The sequence below is a fragment of the Meles meles genome, chromosome 3, assembly GCF_922984935.1.
Source record: "Meles meles chromosome 3, mMelMel3.1 paternal haplotype, whole genome shotgun sequence".
Lineage (NCBI taxonomy): Eukaryota > Metazoa > Chordata > Mammalia > Carnivora > Mustelidae > Meles > Meles meles.
In genome coordinates, this window is record NC_060068.1 from 143,986,093 (window position 1) to 144,006,222 (window position 20,130).

At 43.2% G+C, this 20,130-nt stretch overlaps 1 protein-coding gene across 1 annotated transcript; it reads left to right on the forward strand.

Annotated features, from left to right (window-relative positions):
- The first annotated feature begins 1,826 nt into the window (after positions 1-1,826).
- On the forward strand, positions 1,827-2,203 carry LOC123938017 (fatty acid-binding protein 5-like). The gene has a single exon (XM_045998925.1). The coding sequence runs from the start codon at positions 1,829-1,831 to the stop codon at positions 2,186-2,188; it is 360 nt and encodes a 119-aa protein (XP_045854881.1). The 5' UTR covers positions 1,827-1,828; the 3' UTR covers positions 2,189-2,203.
- Positions 2,204-20,130: the final 17,927 nt, after the last annotated feature.

Consider the following 20,130-nt stretch of genomic DNA (forward strand, 5'->3'; position numbering starts at 1 on the left):
ATGCTTTCTTCTAATGAGGTTACAAAAAGGAAAAAATAGGTTATTTTTTAAAAATTATGCTTCATCATGCCTTTTGGCACCAACTGGATAAAGTAGTGAACACATTCCTCTATTTGGTTACCTCCAACCTTCAAATTTTAACCAGCCTTACAAGGACAATAACTTGTGGAGAAAATTCCCAGCCCCTCATCTTCTTAACCACAGCAGTAAGCCCCAGAGGCCATTTTGTAAAAGATGAACCCACCCTCCTAGGCCCAAATCCTCCCTTGGTAATTTGGGGGGCAGATACATACAGGCTCTCCCACAGGTAAACTCTCTACATAAAGGCTCACAACAAGGGAACTTTGATTTCTTGGTAACCATGGCAGCCATGGAAGTATACTGTTCACTTCTTAAGAAAGGCCTGGAGTCATGAAGTGCAAGAATAGTCTGCTGACAGCCTCCAGTGGTTAACACCTGCTGAATCAAATCCCAAGGCCAGCCTGGTTCCAGGTCACCTCTACCTAATGACTAAGCACTAGAGGGTACTGACACCTGGACATTTCTGCCAACACGGAATACCTCTAACAGATAATCTTCCCTCTGGAGCTCTCCTCAGGTCTGCATCATGGTCTGAGGCTCTTCCTGACTGATCCTTGTTTCCTCCCCACTCTCCTGTCAGGTCTGCATCATGGTGCGAAAACTTCCCCGGCCCAGTCTACCTTCCTCTTCCTTTTCTCTTTCAAAGGACTTACATATCAACAAACCTCTTATGCTCCTAACTCCATCTTAAGGTCCCCATCACAGAGGACCCAGCTAACTCAGTGGATTGAAGAGTCATAGTCATAGGATTGAAGAGAAGAGGAAACCAATCTGTATATAGATAAAAAGAGAGGAAGCTGAGTACTGTTAGCTTCCCAATACCTGTTTCCACTTCCTTCCAGAGATCTGACTGCCTTCATCCATGATTTCCGTGGGACACTATTAATAAATTGAGTTGGGTTTTTACTCTTTTGTCATAAGGATAAGTAACTGATATGTTTTTGACATCCTTTTCAAAAAAGAAAGGAGAGTGATACCTGGGTGGCTCAGTCGGTTGGGCGTCTGCCTTCGGCTCAGGTCATGATCCCAGGGTCCTTGAGTCAAGTCCCGCATCCCACTCCTTGCTCAGGGGGGAGTCTGCTTCTCCCTCTGCCTGCCGGCTCCCACTACTTGTGCTCCCTCTCTTTCTGACAAATAAATAAATAAAATATTTTTGTAAAAAAAAGAGGGGGAGAGTTAGCATCACAAAACCACCACCCTAATTGTACCCCTTACATAGCTCTATTAGTATTCACCCCCAGCCCACCTACCATCCATATCATCAGTCTGAAACAGATGGAAAATCACCAAGAAAATTCCTCCAAGACAGAGTGGAAGAAGGGACATGGGGAAGGAGATCATTAACACTAATTGTGATAATCATCTTATACTATGGAATAAAGGGGCATTTTCAGCTAACTTAATCAAAAAAGAAAAAATATATAAACGTGTAACTGTGAAGCAATTAAAAATAAGCTATTTTAAGAAATGAATTCGCTGGTTCTGCAGGCAGCAGAGGGGATAAGATACAGAACTGTATTTCTATGTTCAGTGACCTTTAATATTCAAATATATTTTAGCAGCATACATTAATTCAGTACCTACTATGTACCAGGTCTGGAAAAAGTATTGGTTACACAAAGATGAAAGACTGATCCCTTAAAAGCTCAGAAGCATGCAGGAGCAAATAATGAAAAAGAAGTCTGGGCAAGCCACTCTTCCCAACGCCCCAGCTCTGCTCTGCTAGCTCGGCCCGCCCACACCCACCATGGCCACCATTCAGCAGCTGGTAGGAAGATGGCGCTTAGTGGAGAGCAAAGGCTTTGATGAATACATGAAGGAAGTAGGAGTGGGAATGGCTCTGCGAAAAGTGGGTGCAATGGCCAAACCAGATTGTATCATCTCTTCTGATGGCAAAAACCTCACCATAAAAACTGAGAGCACTTTGAAAACAACCCAGTTTTCATGTAACCTGGGAGAGAAGTTTGAAGAAACTACAGCTGATGGCAGAAAAACTCAGACGGTCTGCAACTTCACAGATGGCGCATTGGTTCAACATCAGGAATGGGATGGGAAGGAAAGCACAATCACAAGAAAATTGGAAAATGGGAAATTAGTGGTGGAATGAGTCATAAACAATGTCACCTGTACTCGGGTCTATGAAAAAATAGAGTAAAAATTCCATCATCATTTTGGATAGGAATTAGCTGTGAGGATGAACAAGCTCAGTTCAAGGAGCAAATCTCCCTACTGCTTTTTTTTTTTCCATTACTGTGTTCAGTTATCTTTATCACAAACATTTTACATGCAACTATTTCAAAGTGTTGATTTAAGTAGGATCATCCCTTTGGTTAGTAAATAAATGTGTTTGTGCTAAAAAAAAAAAAAAAAGAAGTCTGGAGATAAACCCTCAGAATGAAATTTCCTTTACTTCGGTTGTATTCTTATTAGTAAAGAAAGGCAGGGACAAGAGAAGTTTTCCAAAGAGTTACCGAAGCATTGGAGCAATAATAAAATATATCATTTTTTAAAAATGGGAATTCTTTGAAAATCAGGCACATTTTGAAATGAGTAAGGGGAATAACATACCAAATGTAACTACAAAGATGTCCCAAGAGAAGAATGAAATATCCCACACCAATGTCAACAGGAAATTACCTTGACCCTATGAGTACCGGTTCCATGCCTGCCTGCCTGAATTCCTCCTGAGAAGTTTACATGGACTGCACCACTGGTGAGAAGCCCCCTAGAAACTAAGCCCTCCATGGACAATTTCATATCAGTTTTCTCCAACCTTACAGATCCTTGGTTCCATCCCCTTGGTTGTATTCTGCCACATTAAGTAGAACTGACCTGTGCAACTAATAGGATATTGCAAAAATGACAATGTGTGATTTCTGAGGTTGGTTACAAGAGACATTGAGGCTTTCACCTTACTCTCTCTCTCTATTCCCTGTGAGGGAATCAAGTCACCATCATCGCACACTGGGAGGAATGAGGACTCCTTCCAACAACCAGCACCACGTGAAGGGACCATCTTGCAAAAGGATCCTCCAGCCCCATTGAAGTCTTTAGATGACTGAGCCCTGGCAACATTTGAACTGCAGCCTCATGGGAGAACCTGAGACAGAGCCACCCACCTGAGCCACTACAGTCCCCTTCCTTCTGGGCAGTGTGGAGAAACCTGGAAACCTGGAAACAGGATTCTCTTAAAGCAGTCAATCTGACTTTGCTGCAGATTGGCCTTGACTGAGGTAGTTAGGTTCTCTTCCTCCAAGTGGCTGGGATGAACTCCACTTGGCTCTGGCTGTCACTTCTCTTTGGTCATTTAAGAGTCCTTCTGTGACCCTCTTACACTGTTGATGGACATGCAAGCTGATGAAGCCACTCTGGAAAACAGTATGGAGGTTCCTCAAAAAATTAAAAATCAAACTACCCTATAACCCAATAATTGCACTACTAGGTATTTATCCAAAGGATACAAACATAGTGATCCAAAGGGGCACCTGTGCCCTAATGTTTATAGCAGCAATGTCTGCAATAGCCAAACTATGGAAATATCCCAGATGTCCATCAGCAGATAAATGGATGAAGAAGAGGTTGTGTATGTATATACAGTGGACTATTACTCAGCCATCAAAATTGCCATTTGCAATGGCATTGATAGAACTAGAGGGTATTATGTTAAGCAAAATAAGTCAGTCAGGGAAAGACGAATACCATATGCTTGCGCTCATGTGTGGAATTTAAGAAACAAAACAGATGAACATGGGGAGGGGCAGGAAAAATAAAATAAGAGGAAAACAGAGAGGGAGGCAAACCCTAAGAGACTCTTACCTGTAGGAAACAAATTGAGAGTTGCTGGACGGAAAGTGGGTGGGGGGATGGGGTAACTGCGTGCTGGGCATTAAGAAGGACACTAGAAGTAATGAGAACTGGGTGATATAGGCAACTGATGAATCCCTGAATTCTGTCTCTGAAAACAATAAGGCAGTCTATGTTAATTAAATTGAATTTAAATTAAAAAAATTTTTAAAGTAAATGTACAAGGGGAGAAAAAAAGTCCCTCTGTGGACTTGCCATTTACCTACTGTGGCTTTCTAATCTTCTTGAGGCAAACATGAATAGAAAAATGCTTTGTATGATCTCACAGCTAAAAGAGTAGACCTTTCCAGTATTGTATGAAGAATGACTTCTAAAAATATTTGTGTTACAATATACTTGGTGTATAGAAAGAAAGAAGGAGGGGCGCCTGGGTGTCTCAGTGGATTAAGCCGCTGCCTTCGGCTCAGGTCATGATCTCAGGGTCCTGGGATCGAGCCCCACATCGGGCTCTCTGCTCTGCGGGGAGCCTGCTTCCTCCTCTCTCTGCCTACTTGTGATCTCTCTCTCTGTCAAATAAATAAATAAAATCTTTAAAAAAAAAAAAAAAGAAAGAAAGAAAGAAGGAGTAAGGATCATCAAAGCTAAACAACCCAGACTCCTGTAATTTTCAATTGCTATGAAACAAATTGTTCTAACACCTACAGGTCTAAAACCATAAACACTTATTGTCCTAGTTTCTGTGGGTCAGAAATTCAGTAGTGGCTTAGCTGAGTGTTTCAGCTCCTCCCCAGGTGGCATGATGGTGGTTGCAGAGTGAATGGGATCACATTATTATTGTTAAAATAAATCCACCACCTCTCCTCTCACATCCTGTATGTCGTGAGAGGGAATTCTTTGTTCTGAGAGGGCCAGACAAAGCCTGCATCATCTGCCCCTGACTACCTCTCCAAGACCATCTACTTAAAATGTACCAGATTTGGGCACCTGGGTGGCTCAGTGGGTTAAGCCGCTGCCTTCGGCTCAGGTCATGATCTCAGGGTCCTGGGATCAAGTCCCGCATCGGGCTCTCTACTCAGTGGGGAGCCTGCTTCCCCCCTCTCTCTGCCTGCCTCTTTGCCTACTTGTGACCTCTCTCTCTCTAATAAATAAATAAAATCTTAGAAAAAAAATAAAATTAAATTAAAAATAAAATGTACCAGATTCATATACTTTGCCTCAGCAACAATAACATCTAATGGCTTATAGCCCTCAAAATGTCCCTGGCACAGTTCTTAGGAATTTATAACATCTCATTTAATCCTCACTCAAATCCTATGAAACTATATTACTATTATCCCAACTGGGGGGATGAAGTTGGAGATTAGTTTTCAATATATGAGGGGTGTAAACATTCAGTCCATTGCACTAAGATCCTCATTTGAAAACTACAGTAATCTCACATAGTTTAAGTAATATCCCTCATTGGGTTTTATAGAAGCAGATGATGAGACAGATTCTGGGGTGCAAGATATTTGCTGGGGATCAGCACCTATGAAAAGTGATGAAGTAAGATTGGATGGAGGGAGAAGTCAAACAGCAAGGCAGAGCTGACAAAGCCTGGGCCAGTCTGCTCAGCAGCTCTCTGACAAGCATGTGTTGTCAGAGTTAGACAAGACGATGGTCCCTTATACACACTTTGCCCAGCCACCAGATGATTTGCTCACGGAAGGGGAAGGAGGCTTTTTTCAGCTGAGGAAGATTCTGAAGAAGCAGACAGATGAAGACGGTCTGTTGCAATATTCCCCGTTCCTTGCCAGCAAGTCCTATCTTGAAAGGAGATCTGGGTGATGCTGTTCCATGTCCATCGTATATGACATTTTAGAAATTATGTTCTGGAGCACCAGCCTTCTGCAAGGTGTCCTGGCAGTATCCCAAAGTTATTTGTCCATGGTGTACCCATTCATACTCCCCGATTGGGGAAGCCAGGCTACATTCATGAGCACATCAAAGTCCCTGAGAGGTAATCTTGCAGTAACCAAACCTGTTTGGCATTGACTCATTGATTCATTTATTTAGCCATAGAATACTGTTGAGGAAACTAATGACAATTCTTGAAACACCAAAAGAAAAAATGCTGTCAAGTACCATGTATCTCAGCTGTTTTATTTTTTTAAGAATTTATTTATTTATTTGACAGAGAGAGATCACAAGCAGGCAGAGAGAGAGAGGAGGAAGCAGGCTCCCTGCTGAGCAGAGAGTCCGATGCAGGACTCGATCCCAGAACCCTGAGATCATGACCCAAGCCAAAGGCAGAGGCTTAACCCACTGAACCACCCAGGCGCCCCTCAGCTGTTTTAGATAGAAGATTCAATATTTTTTGATAATGGAAATATGTCTCTGGTGGGGAAGAACATCAAAAGTTTGTTTATATATTCTCTCAGCCTCTAAGATAAGTATGGCTTGTATTTTTTTTCCTTCCTCAATTGCTTTTAAGTAAAGTGGTAGTAAAATAAAACAAGTTGGTTAACAACCACTTTCTATAACTAATCATCATAATTACAGCTACTGTGCAAACCTGGAGCTCATAAAGAAAGGCCCTGTGAAAATAAGTCAGACGCTCAGTAGAGCTTCTCCACTGAGCCGCCTAAACCCACACAAATGAGCCAGTTTCACACAGGATATTCACATGCATTCATGATACCCACCGATTTTAGCTTAAGGATTAGAGGGAAGCTAATCCCTAGAGACCATTTATTCAGCACGCTGGAAGTTGCTTTCTTTTGTGCCTCTAATCTATATTTGGAGAATAACTAAAAGCAGCAAAGAACAGAAGTCAACAGAAAGGGAAACAGATTTTGTGACTTTCATTTAGTGAAGTTGCTAAAGACATGTTAATTTTCTGATTGTCACCCAAATGTTCCAGGCCTCCTACATTCAAGCCTCATCCCTACTGTTGAGCTTCCCTTTCTTCCCACTTTGCTGGTTCTTTGCCCCCATCTTCTCCTACAGGATTTGAGTCTTGGGCAAACCCAACACCCCTTGGACTCTCCCAAATACAGTCTTGGAGATACCCCACGGAGGTGAGCAGGTCTCCTGCTAGAGCTATCCTCCACTCTTCTTGTCGGTATTCATTGCTTCTGGCTACTTCAGGGAGGCTGCCTTCACTGCCAAATCATTCCTGGGTTCCCAAAGCTGCAAATCCCTTCACATGCTGAAGGGGATGTGTGGCTCCTGGTCCTTATTTTTCCCAAATACTGTAAAAAGCACAGCACAGAAATAGAAAAAATATTTCTCTGTCTGAGTCACACTTGGCCCTCTAGATCTGGAGATGCTGCTGCTGTGAACCCCAAGTCTCAAAATCCTCAGAATCTTCTTCTACTGTCAATACCCCAAAACAGGAACCATACCTAGTCCCTGATGGTGGGCTGGGAAAAAAGAAAGTAGGAATCTCTCCTCATTGCCCTTTTTCCCACAGAGTAACATCTTCCCTTTTTTTCTTTCTCCATGCAAGTCACTCATAAATTTTAGGCTACGGGACCAGCAGTAGCCCAAACAAACATAGTGGGGAGATTGTACCCCGGCTCAAATGGTTCAAAAAGAGTTTTTCCCACCATAGGATCCAGCATCCCCTCTTTGGGCCTGTACCCAAAGGAAATGTGGTCAGTATCGCATCTGCATTCTCCTGTTCATTGCAGCATTATTCACATGACCCAAGATCTGGAAACATATCTAAGTCTCCACGGAGGGATGGATAAAGAAATTGTGGTATATACTTGTATATAAGTATTTTTCAGCCTTAGAAAAGCAGGAGATCATGCCATTTGCAACATGGATGAACCTGGAGGACATATGCTAAGTGAATTAAGCCAGACACAAAAAGACAGAAACTTCATGACCTCACTTACATATAAAATCTAAAAAGGTCAAATATGTAGAAGCAGAGAGTAGAATGGTGATTACCAGTGGCTGGGGAGTGGGGGCAATAGAACGATGTCGGTCAAAGGGCATGAAGTTGCAATGATGTAAGATGATAAGACTAGAAATCTGATGTACAGCATGATCACTGCAGCTATTAACATGGTATTGCACACTGGAAATGTGCTAGGAGAGTAGATTTGAGGTCCTCTCACCACACACGTGTAACTGAGAGGATATGTTAATCAGCTTGACTGTGTAATCATTTCACTGCATATGCATATGTTAAATCGTCATCTGTACACCTTAAATATATACAATTTTGTTTTTTGAGAAAGCAGACTTTCTTCTCAGTGGGAAGGAAAATTAAAATTTTTTTCTTTCCAAAGACTCAAGGAATCGTTTCCATTATCAGTGGGAGAAAGGGGGATCTTCTGTGGGCTTGTCCACTCTGCGGATGCCGTTCTTCTGCATCTGTCGATGAAGAACATTGGACACTTAGGGGATGATGGGCCAAGAGTTTACTGCAGAAGAGGTTACAAACTCGTACATGTGACAGTCATTCAGGATTTCCTGCTTATATCTTCCTTCCCATTATGTAAACCATGAGAAGCAGCTGGTGGGGGGAAACAGGTTTAATTTCCAAAGTTTCCAAAGATTAACATGTTACATTTTTTAAATTGCACATTAGGAAAGGGTATGTGTTTATGCTTCTTAAAAAGAAGCATAGAGGGACGCCCGGGTGGCTCAGTGGGTTAAAGCCTCTACCTTCAGCTTGGGTCATGATCCCAGGGTCCTGGGATGGAGCCCCGCATTGGGCTCTCTGCTCGGCAGGGAGCCTGCTTCCTCCCTCTTTCTCTGCCTGTCTCTCTGCCTACTTGTGATTTCTGTCTGTCAAATAAATAAATGAAATCTTAAAAAAAAAAAAAAAGAAGAAGAAGAAGAAGAAGCATAGAACTAATGTTGACGGTGCCCAGCCCAGAACTCAGCCAACGGCTCCCTCAAGTGCTGAAGGCTCCTGCTGGTCTCCAGCGAGGGTCATCGCTGGGCAAGGGAGCTTCCATATGTAAGGCTGGCAGGAGGGGGAAAGGAATGAACCCCACCCAGGGATGCACCTTCAACCAAAGAGTGGCCAGAGCTTGTAAATACCCCAAGCCCCTCATCTCCCTGTGGGGCAATTCTGAGCGGTGTTCTCCAAAGTTGCTCAGAAACATTTACTCCAGCAGCCACAGTAGTAACCTCTTTAATGCAAACTTTAGTTTTGTCCTTTTCAGTGGCACTTGCCCACTCCCTCATCATATTTCCGCTCAGATTAATAACCTCTATCCAAATCCTTGTTTTAGGGTCTGCTTTTTTGGGAGTTCAAAGACAGAAACCACATATAAAAATCTAGGATTTCAAAAATCTTACGTGCAGTCCCACAGACCTCCTGTGGTGTTGGCTTCTGGAATGTGTTAATAGAATCGGCGTTTTATTTTAAGGATAGCTGGAAAAATTCCTGTGTCTGCACTGGAGTCTTCACAGACCAGGAGGAAAGAGGTGGATTAGCTAGCTACAAATGGCCTGCCTTTGATAGCAGGGAGCAAGATAGAAAGGCGTAGAAAGCACCTTCAAGAGAGGGAGGAGGTTGAATGCACTTTGGTTAGGCACGTTAGATCCCTGGAGGGGGCTTGCTAGGGCAGGAGCCAGGGTCTTCTGCTAGTCCTTATGATTGGCTCCAACTGGGCTAATGTCTGAGAGTCATGGACAATTGTTTCACATCACTGAAAGATATAGAAAAACATGAAGTGTGCATTAAAAGGAGAGGGGAGCAAGCTTTTGCAAGCCTGTTGCAGAAGGCAATGCAGGAGGGAGCATTAGAAAGGGGTTGAAAAACCAATCATGAGGGAGGAAACTTGGAGGTGCCCCTTACAGGCACCCCAGGATCTCACTCTGCCTGAGAGAGCAGACTGTGACTTCTCACTATGCAGTGGAACACGGAAAGGCATCTTTGGAAGCAGAGGTCCCTGGAAAGGGACCTAGGCGTCAATATTTTGCTACCAGAACTGGGAAGATGGGCCTAAGAACATCAACCCTAGCTGCTAGGTGAGTGGCTTTCAGGTTTTAAAAGCACCACAGCTGAGATGGGGCGCATCTGGAAAGAACTCCAGAGCTCCAGTGGGCAGTGTTGGAACCACACTTGCAAGGGAGTCAGAAGCCACAGTAGAGGGCTTGCTCTGGGTGTGGGGGGCCAAAAAGTCTAGAAAGGGGCCAGAAAGTTCAGAAGAAGGGGAAAGCTCCAAGGTCTGGTGCAGTCCCCTCGGCCATAGTTATATTTTAACTATCATTCATGGAGAGGAAGACTATTACGTGGGGAAATGATTGATCCTGCCCCCAGATCTTCTTGGGAGTGAAGAATACCAGGTGAGGCCAATACACAGCCACCTGCTCAATGTTGAAGAAGTTTCTGTGTGGTTTTTTCTTTCTCATGAGCTGTGAGGGCCCTGAGTTTGCCAAATATCTTCGTCTAGCCCTTCTATTCTGCTCCTGGTCAGGGGGCCGAACGATAGGGATTGCATCAACAGGCTTCCAGCATCTCTGGCTTCCACTTGGGTTTGGCCAGTGGGAGTCTCTGCCAAGATATCAGAGAGAGAGCAGGGAGGAAGGCTAGGGTGCTTTTTTCCCTGGCTCTCTTTCCGCAAGGTCCCCCCAAGCTGGCTCTGTACCTGATGGGAGATCACTACTTCTCTCAAGGGCACCTGCTCTATAGGTCTCCCTCCTTCCAAGTTTGACTCACCTCTCCCTTACTTGTCTTTTAAGGTAACAACTCTATTGCCTCTCCCTGTGATTCCTCTACATCCCACCCACTCCTTTATATTTAGTCCTTCTGTAAATAAACCATGTTTAAATCATCCCAGTTTAAATATACCATCTGCTTCCCATTAGAGCCTAGCTCCTACGTAACATGATGGCAGGGAGGTGATGAACAGTGGTCGGAGCCAGGTAGAGAGAAGTGTCACCTTGTCAACACCAAGGCTCTTACAGACCTTAGAAAGAGCAGATAGACAACTCCATGTCAGCCCCAAAGCAAGAATCTGGAACAAGGTCCAAAGCAGAATGTCTTCACATGTCTACACAACTATGTTGAGGAGAGCCAAGAGTAACATGCAAACCTGCGGATAAACAGGGTAGGTCTGGAGATGAGAATGGAAGAATGAACCCAGCCATGTGGCCAGTGTCATCTCCAAATATGCTGTTCATTTGAGACAGCAAACTCATCTCTTTCTTGCCAGACCTACCTCTTGCACACACACACACACACACACACACACACATACACACATACACACCCCAGAGGCTTCCCCAGGATCAGGAGCACCCATGAAGGGTGGAAGGAATGGAATGGAATGGAATGGAATGGAATGGAATGGAATGGAATGGAATTCCGTGCAGGAATGAAAGAGGCAACAGACGGGGGTCAGCTTCTCACTGGGGAAGATCTGAACACTCCTCAGAAGCCAAACTCATTTTGTTGTTCTTAGAGTCCTTGAGAGCCTACTAGCTGCTGACCATGTCTGGCCCAGGGGAAGCACCTTGCCCTGGTTATGGACTATTCACCTATTCGTCCTCTGATGAGAGACGCAGGTGGCAGGCAGGAAATATCATAGGGAAAATAAGGACTGACTGGCAAGACAACATAGCAGGTGAGGGAAGGGAGGAGAGGCTGTGGAACATCTCCCCAGGTGGATATTTTGCATGAGAGGCAGAAGGGAGGGACATGCTGAGAGAGGAACCATGGAGGAGAGGTAGGATGGTGCTAGGCTCAGTCCGGTAGCAGGCACCCAACTCAGGCTCACAGAACAGCTCTGAACTCCTTAGAAGTGCTGTGGTTGGTCCCACTTCTGATACGTAAAGGACAGACAGGCATTGTTTTCCATTTGGTGTCTGGAAGCCCTTACAGCCCAAGACTCAGCACTCTAGGCAGGACAGAGGGTCCAGGAGGTGACACATGAGAAACGCGAGAAACGTGACCTACACGAGGGACACAGCAGGCACAGGCTGACTGGAGCACAAATGAGACATGGCATGGGGTTCCCTAGAAAGGTATGGTAGAGAAGATCTTCTGTAGGGGGATTAAAGTGCCTCCCTAAGTGAGCAGTAAGGATAACGAGCCAACAAATGTTGGGTTCAGATGCTAACAAAACCTGTTCCCATGGAATGACGCTACATGGAGTGCCATATGAGAAAGGTGTTCTCCCCTCCAATACATTGGCATGGAGAGAAAAGAACTAGAGAAAAGGCATGATGGAAGAGAAATACACAGTAATAACCGCAGTCTTTTCTAATGGTGTCTGACGTGAGTGGGGGCCTCACGCCCCTTTCGTGGGCTGCCGAGAAGCTGTCAGACTTCCTCAGATTCTCATTAAGAAAAACTCCTCGGGATGCCTGGGTGGCTCAGTGGGTTAAGCCGCTGCCTTCGGCTCGGGTCATGATCCCAGGGTCCTGGGATCGAGTCCCGCATGGTCTCCTTGCTCGGCAGGGAGCCTGCTTCTCTCTCCACCTCTGCCTGCCTGTGTGCTCTCTCTCTCTCTCCTTCTCTCTGACAAATAAATAAAATTTAAAAAAAAAATTAAAAAAAAAAAAAAGAAAAGAAAAACTCCTCAAGGGGCGCCTGGGCAGCTCAGTTGTATGATCTCAGGGTCCTGATATCGAGCCCCGCATCAGGCTCCCTACTTGGCGGGAAGCCTGATTCTCCCTCTCCCACTCCCCTGCTTGTGCCCTCTCTCGCTGTGTCTCTCTCTGTTAAATAAAAAAATAAAAATAAAAATAAAAATAAAAAAAGCTCCTCAAGGGCTTCAGAGAAGCCGGCTCCAGCTGCCAACTGCCCAGCCTCCACTAACACTGAAGAGTAGAAAGTAAGTGACTCAGTTACCTGCTCTCTGATTAATGCTATAGGCAGAAGTTCATTTTTCTAAAACTTTACAGAAAACTTCTACCAACACACAGCTAGTACAACTGACCTCCAAATCAGAAGTTTACCTGCCATTCTGTTGTGTCTTGTCTTGTAGTTTCCTATTGCGATGACACTTCTGCAGGAGCTCCGTGGGAGAATGAGGTCTTCTGAGTGGCTGAAAAGAACATTGTTAGCCATACGCTTTGTTTATGGCTCTCTTCTTTCATCTGTCCGACAACCCTATGACCTAAGTACTATGACCAAGCCCATTTTCCAGATTTGAAAACTGAGGCACAGGGAATATAAATAGATGGCTTTGGGAGCTGGGATATGAGGAGCAGAGCCCTGAAGTCCAAGCTTTTAGCCAATGGGTTGTACCCTGGAGGTGGCTGTTTGCTTCCCACACCCCATGCATCACCTATGAGATCAGAAAGAGCTTTGATAATGGGGGGAAGGGAAGGGAGATGCCTGGCACTGGCACACACATTTCATGAAAACTTTTGGAAATAAAATAAGGGAGAATGTATTCTTGGGATGGACACACAAGGGGTGTCTGTTAAGTGGCTGCCTTTGGCTCAGGTCATGATCCTGGAGTCTTGGGATCAAGCCCCACATTGGGCTTCCTGCTCAGTGGGAAGTCTGCTTCTCCCCCTGCCCTTCACCCTACTCGTGCTCTCTCTCTCTCTCTCTCTCTCTCTCTCTCTCAATAAGTAAAATCTTTAACAAAAAAATAATTAAAAGATACATACACAGGGGTGCCTGGGTGGCTCAGTGGGTTAAAGCCTCTGCCTTCGGTCAGGTATGATCCCAGGATCCTGGGATCAAGCCCCGCATCAGGCTCTCTGCTCAGCAGCGAGCCTGCTTCCCTTCCTCTCTCTCTGCCTGCCTCTCTGCCCACCTGTGATCTCTGTCTGTCAAATAAATAAATAAAATATTTTTTAAAAAAAGATACATACACAAAACTAATTTAATCTAATAAGGGCTATTTTGAAATCTAGAAAACCCTCATTATGACTTCTGCACTTGCAATTCCAGAATTACACCAGTGACTCGGGGGGAAGAAAAGCCCACTAGAGCAGATGCCATCTAGAACTTGTCATTTCTGTTCTATGTCATTTCATTCATTTTTTCTTGAACACAATGTATTTACACCATTTAGTGCAGCACGCAGTATGAACTAGTAAACAAGTCATTGAAATCAACAGTGATCAGGGTGCCTGGGTGTCTCTGCTGGTTAAGTGGCTGCCTTTGGCTCGGGCCATGATCCCAGGGCACTGGGATAGAGTCCTGAGATGGAGCCCCACATTGAGCTCCCTGCTCAGTGGGGAGCCTCTTCCTCCCTCTACACAACTTGTGCTCTCTTGCGTTCTCTCTCTCTCTCTCAAATAATACATAAATAAAATCTTAAAAAAAAAAAGAAATCAACAGTGATCAGTGAAATTCGGAGAAGGGGGATAATACAAAAAACCACGTGAAAATACTTACATCTGTGCTGTGGCCAGAAGTGTGCTGTGAGGTGTAGTGCAAAATCAAAGCTGTTTAAGCCAGGTTTTCTCCAATTCTCCTTTTTTTTTTTAAATTTGAAAGAAAATAGCAAAAGGAGTAAGAAATTAATACCAGATATTTTGTGTAAATAAAAATCTAAATGTACCTCAAATCATTATTATTAGGGGTCAAACATACCTTCAAGGCAACAATACTGTTTTCTCAAAATTAGGGGCAAAATTGGAAAGGTCTCTTTCTCTCGATTGTGGCAGAAGAGAAAAAGTATAGTGGCTTTCTGTCAAGAGTCCTGCATGCCTTTCCTGAAACCTAACGCTAACTTCTCTGTTTTCATTCTTCAGTCTCTTCAACTCCATCCCCTTCACCATCCCCTGTCTTTCCTTCTGCCTTTTGCACCCTTCCCCTACCACAAGGGAGAGGTGAATTGGTGAAAAATGACAGATTGCATTCTTCTTTCCATATCATTCATAGTAAAGAGTGAACCAAGAAGTTGATTTATAAAGAAAGAACCAGATCTGATTTAATGAAGCATCAGTTTATGACCTAAAAAAATAAAGAACTAGAGACCATATAAGTAGCATATTTAACCACAACACCCACTCCCCCAATACCCCAGGCTTCCTGGCCTGCCCAGGAGTGATCTTCCTTGCTCAGTTGTAGGGCTAGACTCTGTAAGCCAGGTACCAGGACAGTTTTTCTGGGAGGCTCCCTTATCTCCTCAAAAATGTCTGGTCAGATCTGATTAAATGAGCATCTTTCCCAAATATGACATTCTAGGCAAGGCTATGCTTGCTCAATCAATTTTCCCAGTTATGACCTGGTTAAAAAAAAAAAACAACAACAACAGATTCTTATTGAACTTCTGCAAATAACCATATTGTTGTGAAAAGCAGAAATACTCAATAATAGTTTCTGAATTCAGGAGACAGGAGGTGGGGAGGAAGTCAGTGAGAAATTATATCATTTTAAAATGTTCTATTTCAGTTTGTAGAGTAAAGGCAACCAAACCGTTATGGGGTACAGATAAGCTGAAGAGGGAAAGACTTCCTTTTATATCCGGAAAATATAGCATTAAAACGGCATCAATAATATTCCAAATGCACAACTACAATCATGCCTCATCAGTTCTTTCAGTTCCCTGTGATCAGTTCTTGCTCTGTCATATCTTGGGTTAGCAGCTTTATGAAACCATCTGCTTCTCAACTACAGAATTCTGGAAATCCTGACTCAATCTTTGGGGACAGATTAAAATCTGTGTAAGCAATCCCAACAGAAGACTGCACCCAAGAGTCCCTATTCCTTGAAGTGTCATTAGTCCAAAGCACCTGGAATAGTCCTTCTGTGGGGTTCTGAGGCAGTCCTTGTTTTTATTATTAAGCAAATATGAGAAATTCCAGAATATTCAGTTATTTAATTTTATTGTTCATTCATCTCCTATAGTGAAAGAATCATGCTTTTCTTTTCTTTTTTTTTTAAGATTTTATTTATTTATTTGACAGAGAGAGATCATATGCAGGCAGAGAGACAGGCAGAGAGAGGGGGAAGCAGGCTCCCCACTGAGCAGAGAGCCCAATGTGGGGCGTGATCCCGGGACCCTGAGATCATGACCTGAGCTGAAGGCAGAGGCTTTAACCCACTGAGCCGCCCAGGCGCCCCAAGAATCATGCTTTTCTTTTTAACTGTAGGTTAAATCTGTTAAATTCGTATGGGTAAAATGTTATCACTACAATACTTTAGAAGTTTTGTACTTCATGGGCAGTCCCAAAAGGTATGTCAGTATGCTAATTTTTCAATAATATGTGGGAAACACAGGGAAAGCACAGAAATAATATGAAATCGTTCTGAGGAGATTTCCTATATTTATCAGAATTTGTGGTGTTATACACCAAGAATATACCAAGGATACCAAGTAAAGTGAGTCGGTAAGTCTAGAGCAAGTCCTAAACACTACGCTTTAATAAAACTTCTAACTCTAACAGTCATCTCCAAGTAAAAACCACGGGCCAAGAAGATGCTAGACTCCAATTTTAAAAAGTCAGGTCGTAGCCAAGTTTTAAATAAAAAATGAAATTATGACTGATAACCCTATCATGCTGTCGACTTACAACATCAGACAAAGAACCTCTCTGAAGGTTCTCATTAACATGTTGGAAAATAATAACAAAGTTAACCCACACATGCGTTAGAGAATCGCGCTGAGCCACCACTAGAGGGCACTATAAACAGATTACAGAAGAAACCCCCAGTTCCCGTAGTCCCGCGCAGAGCTGACTGCAGCATTTGTCTCACAGAATCTTAAACTGTTGGTAACAAAAGTGAGAAGGTGCATCTGAGACGTGGTGGATTTGTACCTTCATATCTCATTGCCATACCAGCTTCATGGATAGTACTTAGGGGATTCCTGTGTAGAGCTGCCTAGAGTAGAATTACACGGTTCCTCTTGACTACTGTCTCGTTTGACCTTTCACCTCAGGCTTTATTCAATAGTTTTTAAAATATTTTATTATACAACATCAAATTAAAGAACATACACATCTTTATACTCACCCCAAGGTTTAGTAAGGAGATAATATACTTGCTTCAGATATTTTCAAGAAACCAAAAACAGTACAGATACAGAGTTGAAGCCTTTTTGAACCCTGTCCCAGCTCCATTTGCTTCCCTCCCTGTGTTTAACAATTCCAGAAGAGACCACTATTCTGTCATCAATAGGGGCTGTTCCACCACACGTGCAATGCTTTTATCCCATGTAAGGAAGCACCATTCATATTATAATCTATTGCTGTGTTCCAGTGGGCACTATTCCTTCCTTTCCCTAGGATTGTTTTCTTTATTCCTGCTGCTGGATTAGAAAATATGTTTCTTCTCATTCTTTTAGAACTATATTTTCAAGCCAGTGTACATATTACATATAAGGACCTTAGAATCTTAAACCTGATCTTCCCAATTCCCATTCTTCACGTCATCTATCATATCGTTCTTTTTTACCATCGTTGTCCATCACCCATTAATATTTGATCTCACATTTCTGACTGGTGGGAGGAAGCATCTGTGTGCATCAGCTCCGTTTATTATGCTGCCAGGAGTCTGCAAATAACCTTCTAATGGGTCTTCCTTCAAATCCATCTAAACGTTACTATCAGATTAATTTTTGCACAGCACAGCTTTCTTTCATTACACCTTGCTACCCCCTGTGAACTCTGTATTACTTTCTAGCTCAAGTGTCCACTGATAATGTTTGAAAACATATAATGTGTCACATCATATTTTTTCTGCCTTCTCTCACTTTTGCCAAACATCACATGCTTCCCTAATTTAGAGCACGACCCTTCTCCACTGACCAGCAATAACTTATGTGTGCATTTCTGTATCTGTGCTTCTTATGATACCTGGAGGCAATTTTCCTCTTCTTTTTCTCTCCAAATCTTGTCCCTCCTCCTAAACCCACTTAGAGACCCATTTGTGAGAAGCCTTGTGCCAACTACTCCATTTCCATCGTTATCTCTTCCCTTTATCTCTTGGCTCTTAGACTTTTAAAGTCTATCACACTATTTAACAGTGATCATGTATTCTTTTAAGCTCTCTGTATTCCTTACGGGACCATTCCCACTTGATTGGAAAATAACATTGGTTGTGTATTGGCTCTTTCATTTAATTGACAGATGCAATAGTATTTATTAATTTGAATTCAACTTCAAAACACTTTAGCAATTAAATACAAAACATTTGTCTACTATGTGTAAGAGAATTTGCTAGACTGCTTTTATAAAAGATTTCTGACTGAGTCAGTGCTATGTCCCTTCCTTGTTATTTCAGATCACCGTCACAGTCATTCAAATATTTAGTGAGAATGTATTTTAAGTCTCTATGCTACACATCAGGGGGAGGTGCAGAGAAATACCTACTCCCTAGAAATCATGCACAAGAGGTGGTAGAGTCTGGACTGCCTGAGTTAAAAATCTCAGTTGTACCACTTACTGACTGTGTGACTTTTGAAATTCCTCTTCATGCTTTAGGTTATCATGCAGATAAGAGCAAATGGCCATCTGAAGCCACATCTCTAGACTAATGTAGATAGGAAAACAGCTAGGCGTATGAGTCTCCAGTTACATATTCTAGGACAGCACACAACAATCTGACAGATCTGGACATTGGACTTCAGGAGAGGGACCTTCTGCCCTTGGGTTGTGGAGCTTTTAAGCTAGATAATTAGGAAAGCTCAAGTTCCTCTCTGCTGTTGTTAGAGGCTGGACTGCAGAAGCAATACGGTGGGGTAGATTTTGCCTCTAGCCCTATTTTTCTAGTTCAGCACTCATTGTTGAAGGTAGCACCAGCCCTTCTGTCTGCAAGATCACGGAACTAGGGTACATGCCAGTGGCAGGACCCATCACCTTAGTATTGATGGTTGGGAAAGCATTAGTACAGAGTGCCAACCTTGTGTTTGGGGACGGCCCACAGTTTAAGACAGTAAGTCCTCGTCAGTTTCCAAGGAACTTTGCGGTAAGCCAGCTCCTTTCTTCCACGTCAGCCTATTGAGGATCAGTCTCAGACAAATTACTCTTATCTCTCACTTTGCTCATCTGTAACATTGGCATAATTAGCAGCTACCCTCATGGCCTTGGTGTGAGTTCAAATGGTTTACATATAGTATGCATAAAAGAGTAGCTTGTGCCTGCTAAGAGCTCAATAAGTATTAGCCCTAATTATGAGTGTATATAATTATAGCATATGTGCCTTTCAAGTGAAACCATGCTATACAAGTTTAGAGTGAGTCACTAACTAGAATTTCCAGAAACTATTATCTACATCAATCCATAGTTTGCCTCCTCTCAAATCTGCCTGTATAGAATCTTACATCATGTGGTCAGCTTTCCTGTCTGGAGTTTATACTCTCATTCTCTCTGCTTGTTTTGATCCCTCGATCCTAAGGCCTGACCACATCTGGACCTCACTTCTGCCTGTGAGCTAGCTGATCTGAGTGGCTTAGTACCACCTGGCTCCTTCTTACTTGTGGACATGCCAGACCTCCTAAAGACCTTAGTTCTTCCCTAGATTCTTTACTGCAATTTGTGTTACCATTCACTCTGGACTGAGGTCTGCCATTTCTTCCTCCTCTAAAGCCTGTTCTTTACTTTCCCTTCTCCCTCCTAAGATCATGTGTGACACTTCAGCAGTGAGGCTTGTCTTAGTTTAGTCTGCTATAACAATATACATAGACTTTTAAACAACAAACACACATTTCTCACTGTTCTGGAGACTGGGAAGTCCAAGATCAAGGTGCTGACTGTTTACGTGTCTGGTGAAGACCCTCTTCATGGTTTTCAGATGGCTATCTTCTTGCTGTATCCTTATATAGCAAAGAGAGAGAGGTCATCTCTTGTGTTTCTTCCCATAAGGCACTCATCCCACCATGAGGCGCTACCCTCATGACTTAATCACCTCCCGAAGACCCAAACTTCATAATAGCATCACACTGGGGCCTGGGGTTTCAACATGTCACTTTGGGGAAGACACAACAAAGTCCATAGCAAGGCTCTACCACCTGACATAACGTTTGTTCCTACTTTTTCTCATCTCTCAGTCTTGTCATCTCTTGCAGCATTTCTTCTGTGAGCAATAGAACTGAATCATGACATATTTTTAGGATATTATGAGACACACAGTAATGCTCAGGAATGACTAAGACAAAGCCCTTACTATCAGGGGACTCACAACTTGCAAGAGAGACCAACTATAACGACATCATCAATTAATTTTTAATAGTATGTATAGGGTAGCCGGCAAATACAACTATCACTGAGAAAGGGATGTATGGGTCACAGTTGGATTTCTGTCACCCTTCGTGTGCCAGATCCCGGGTTTAAGAAAAGGGGGGGAAAAGGCTTTTTCTTCAGGAGTGACAAAATTGATGTCTG

Coding starts and splice junctions, on each gene's coding strand:
- LOC123938017 (XM_045998925.1), top strand. CDS start 1,829: ATGGCCACCATTCAGCAGCTGGTAGGAAGATGGCGCTTAGTGGAGAGC.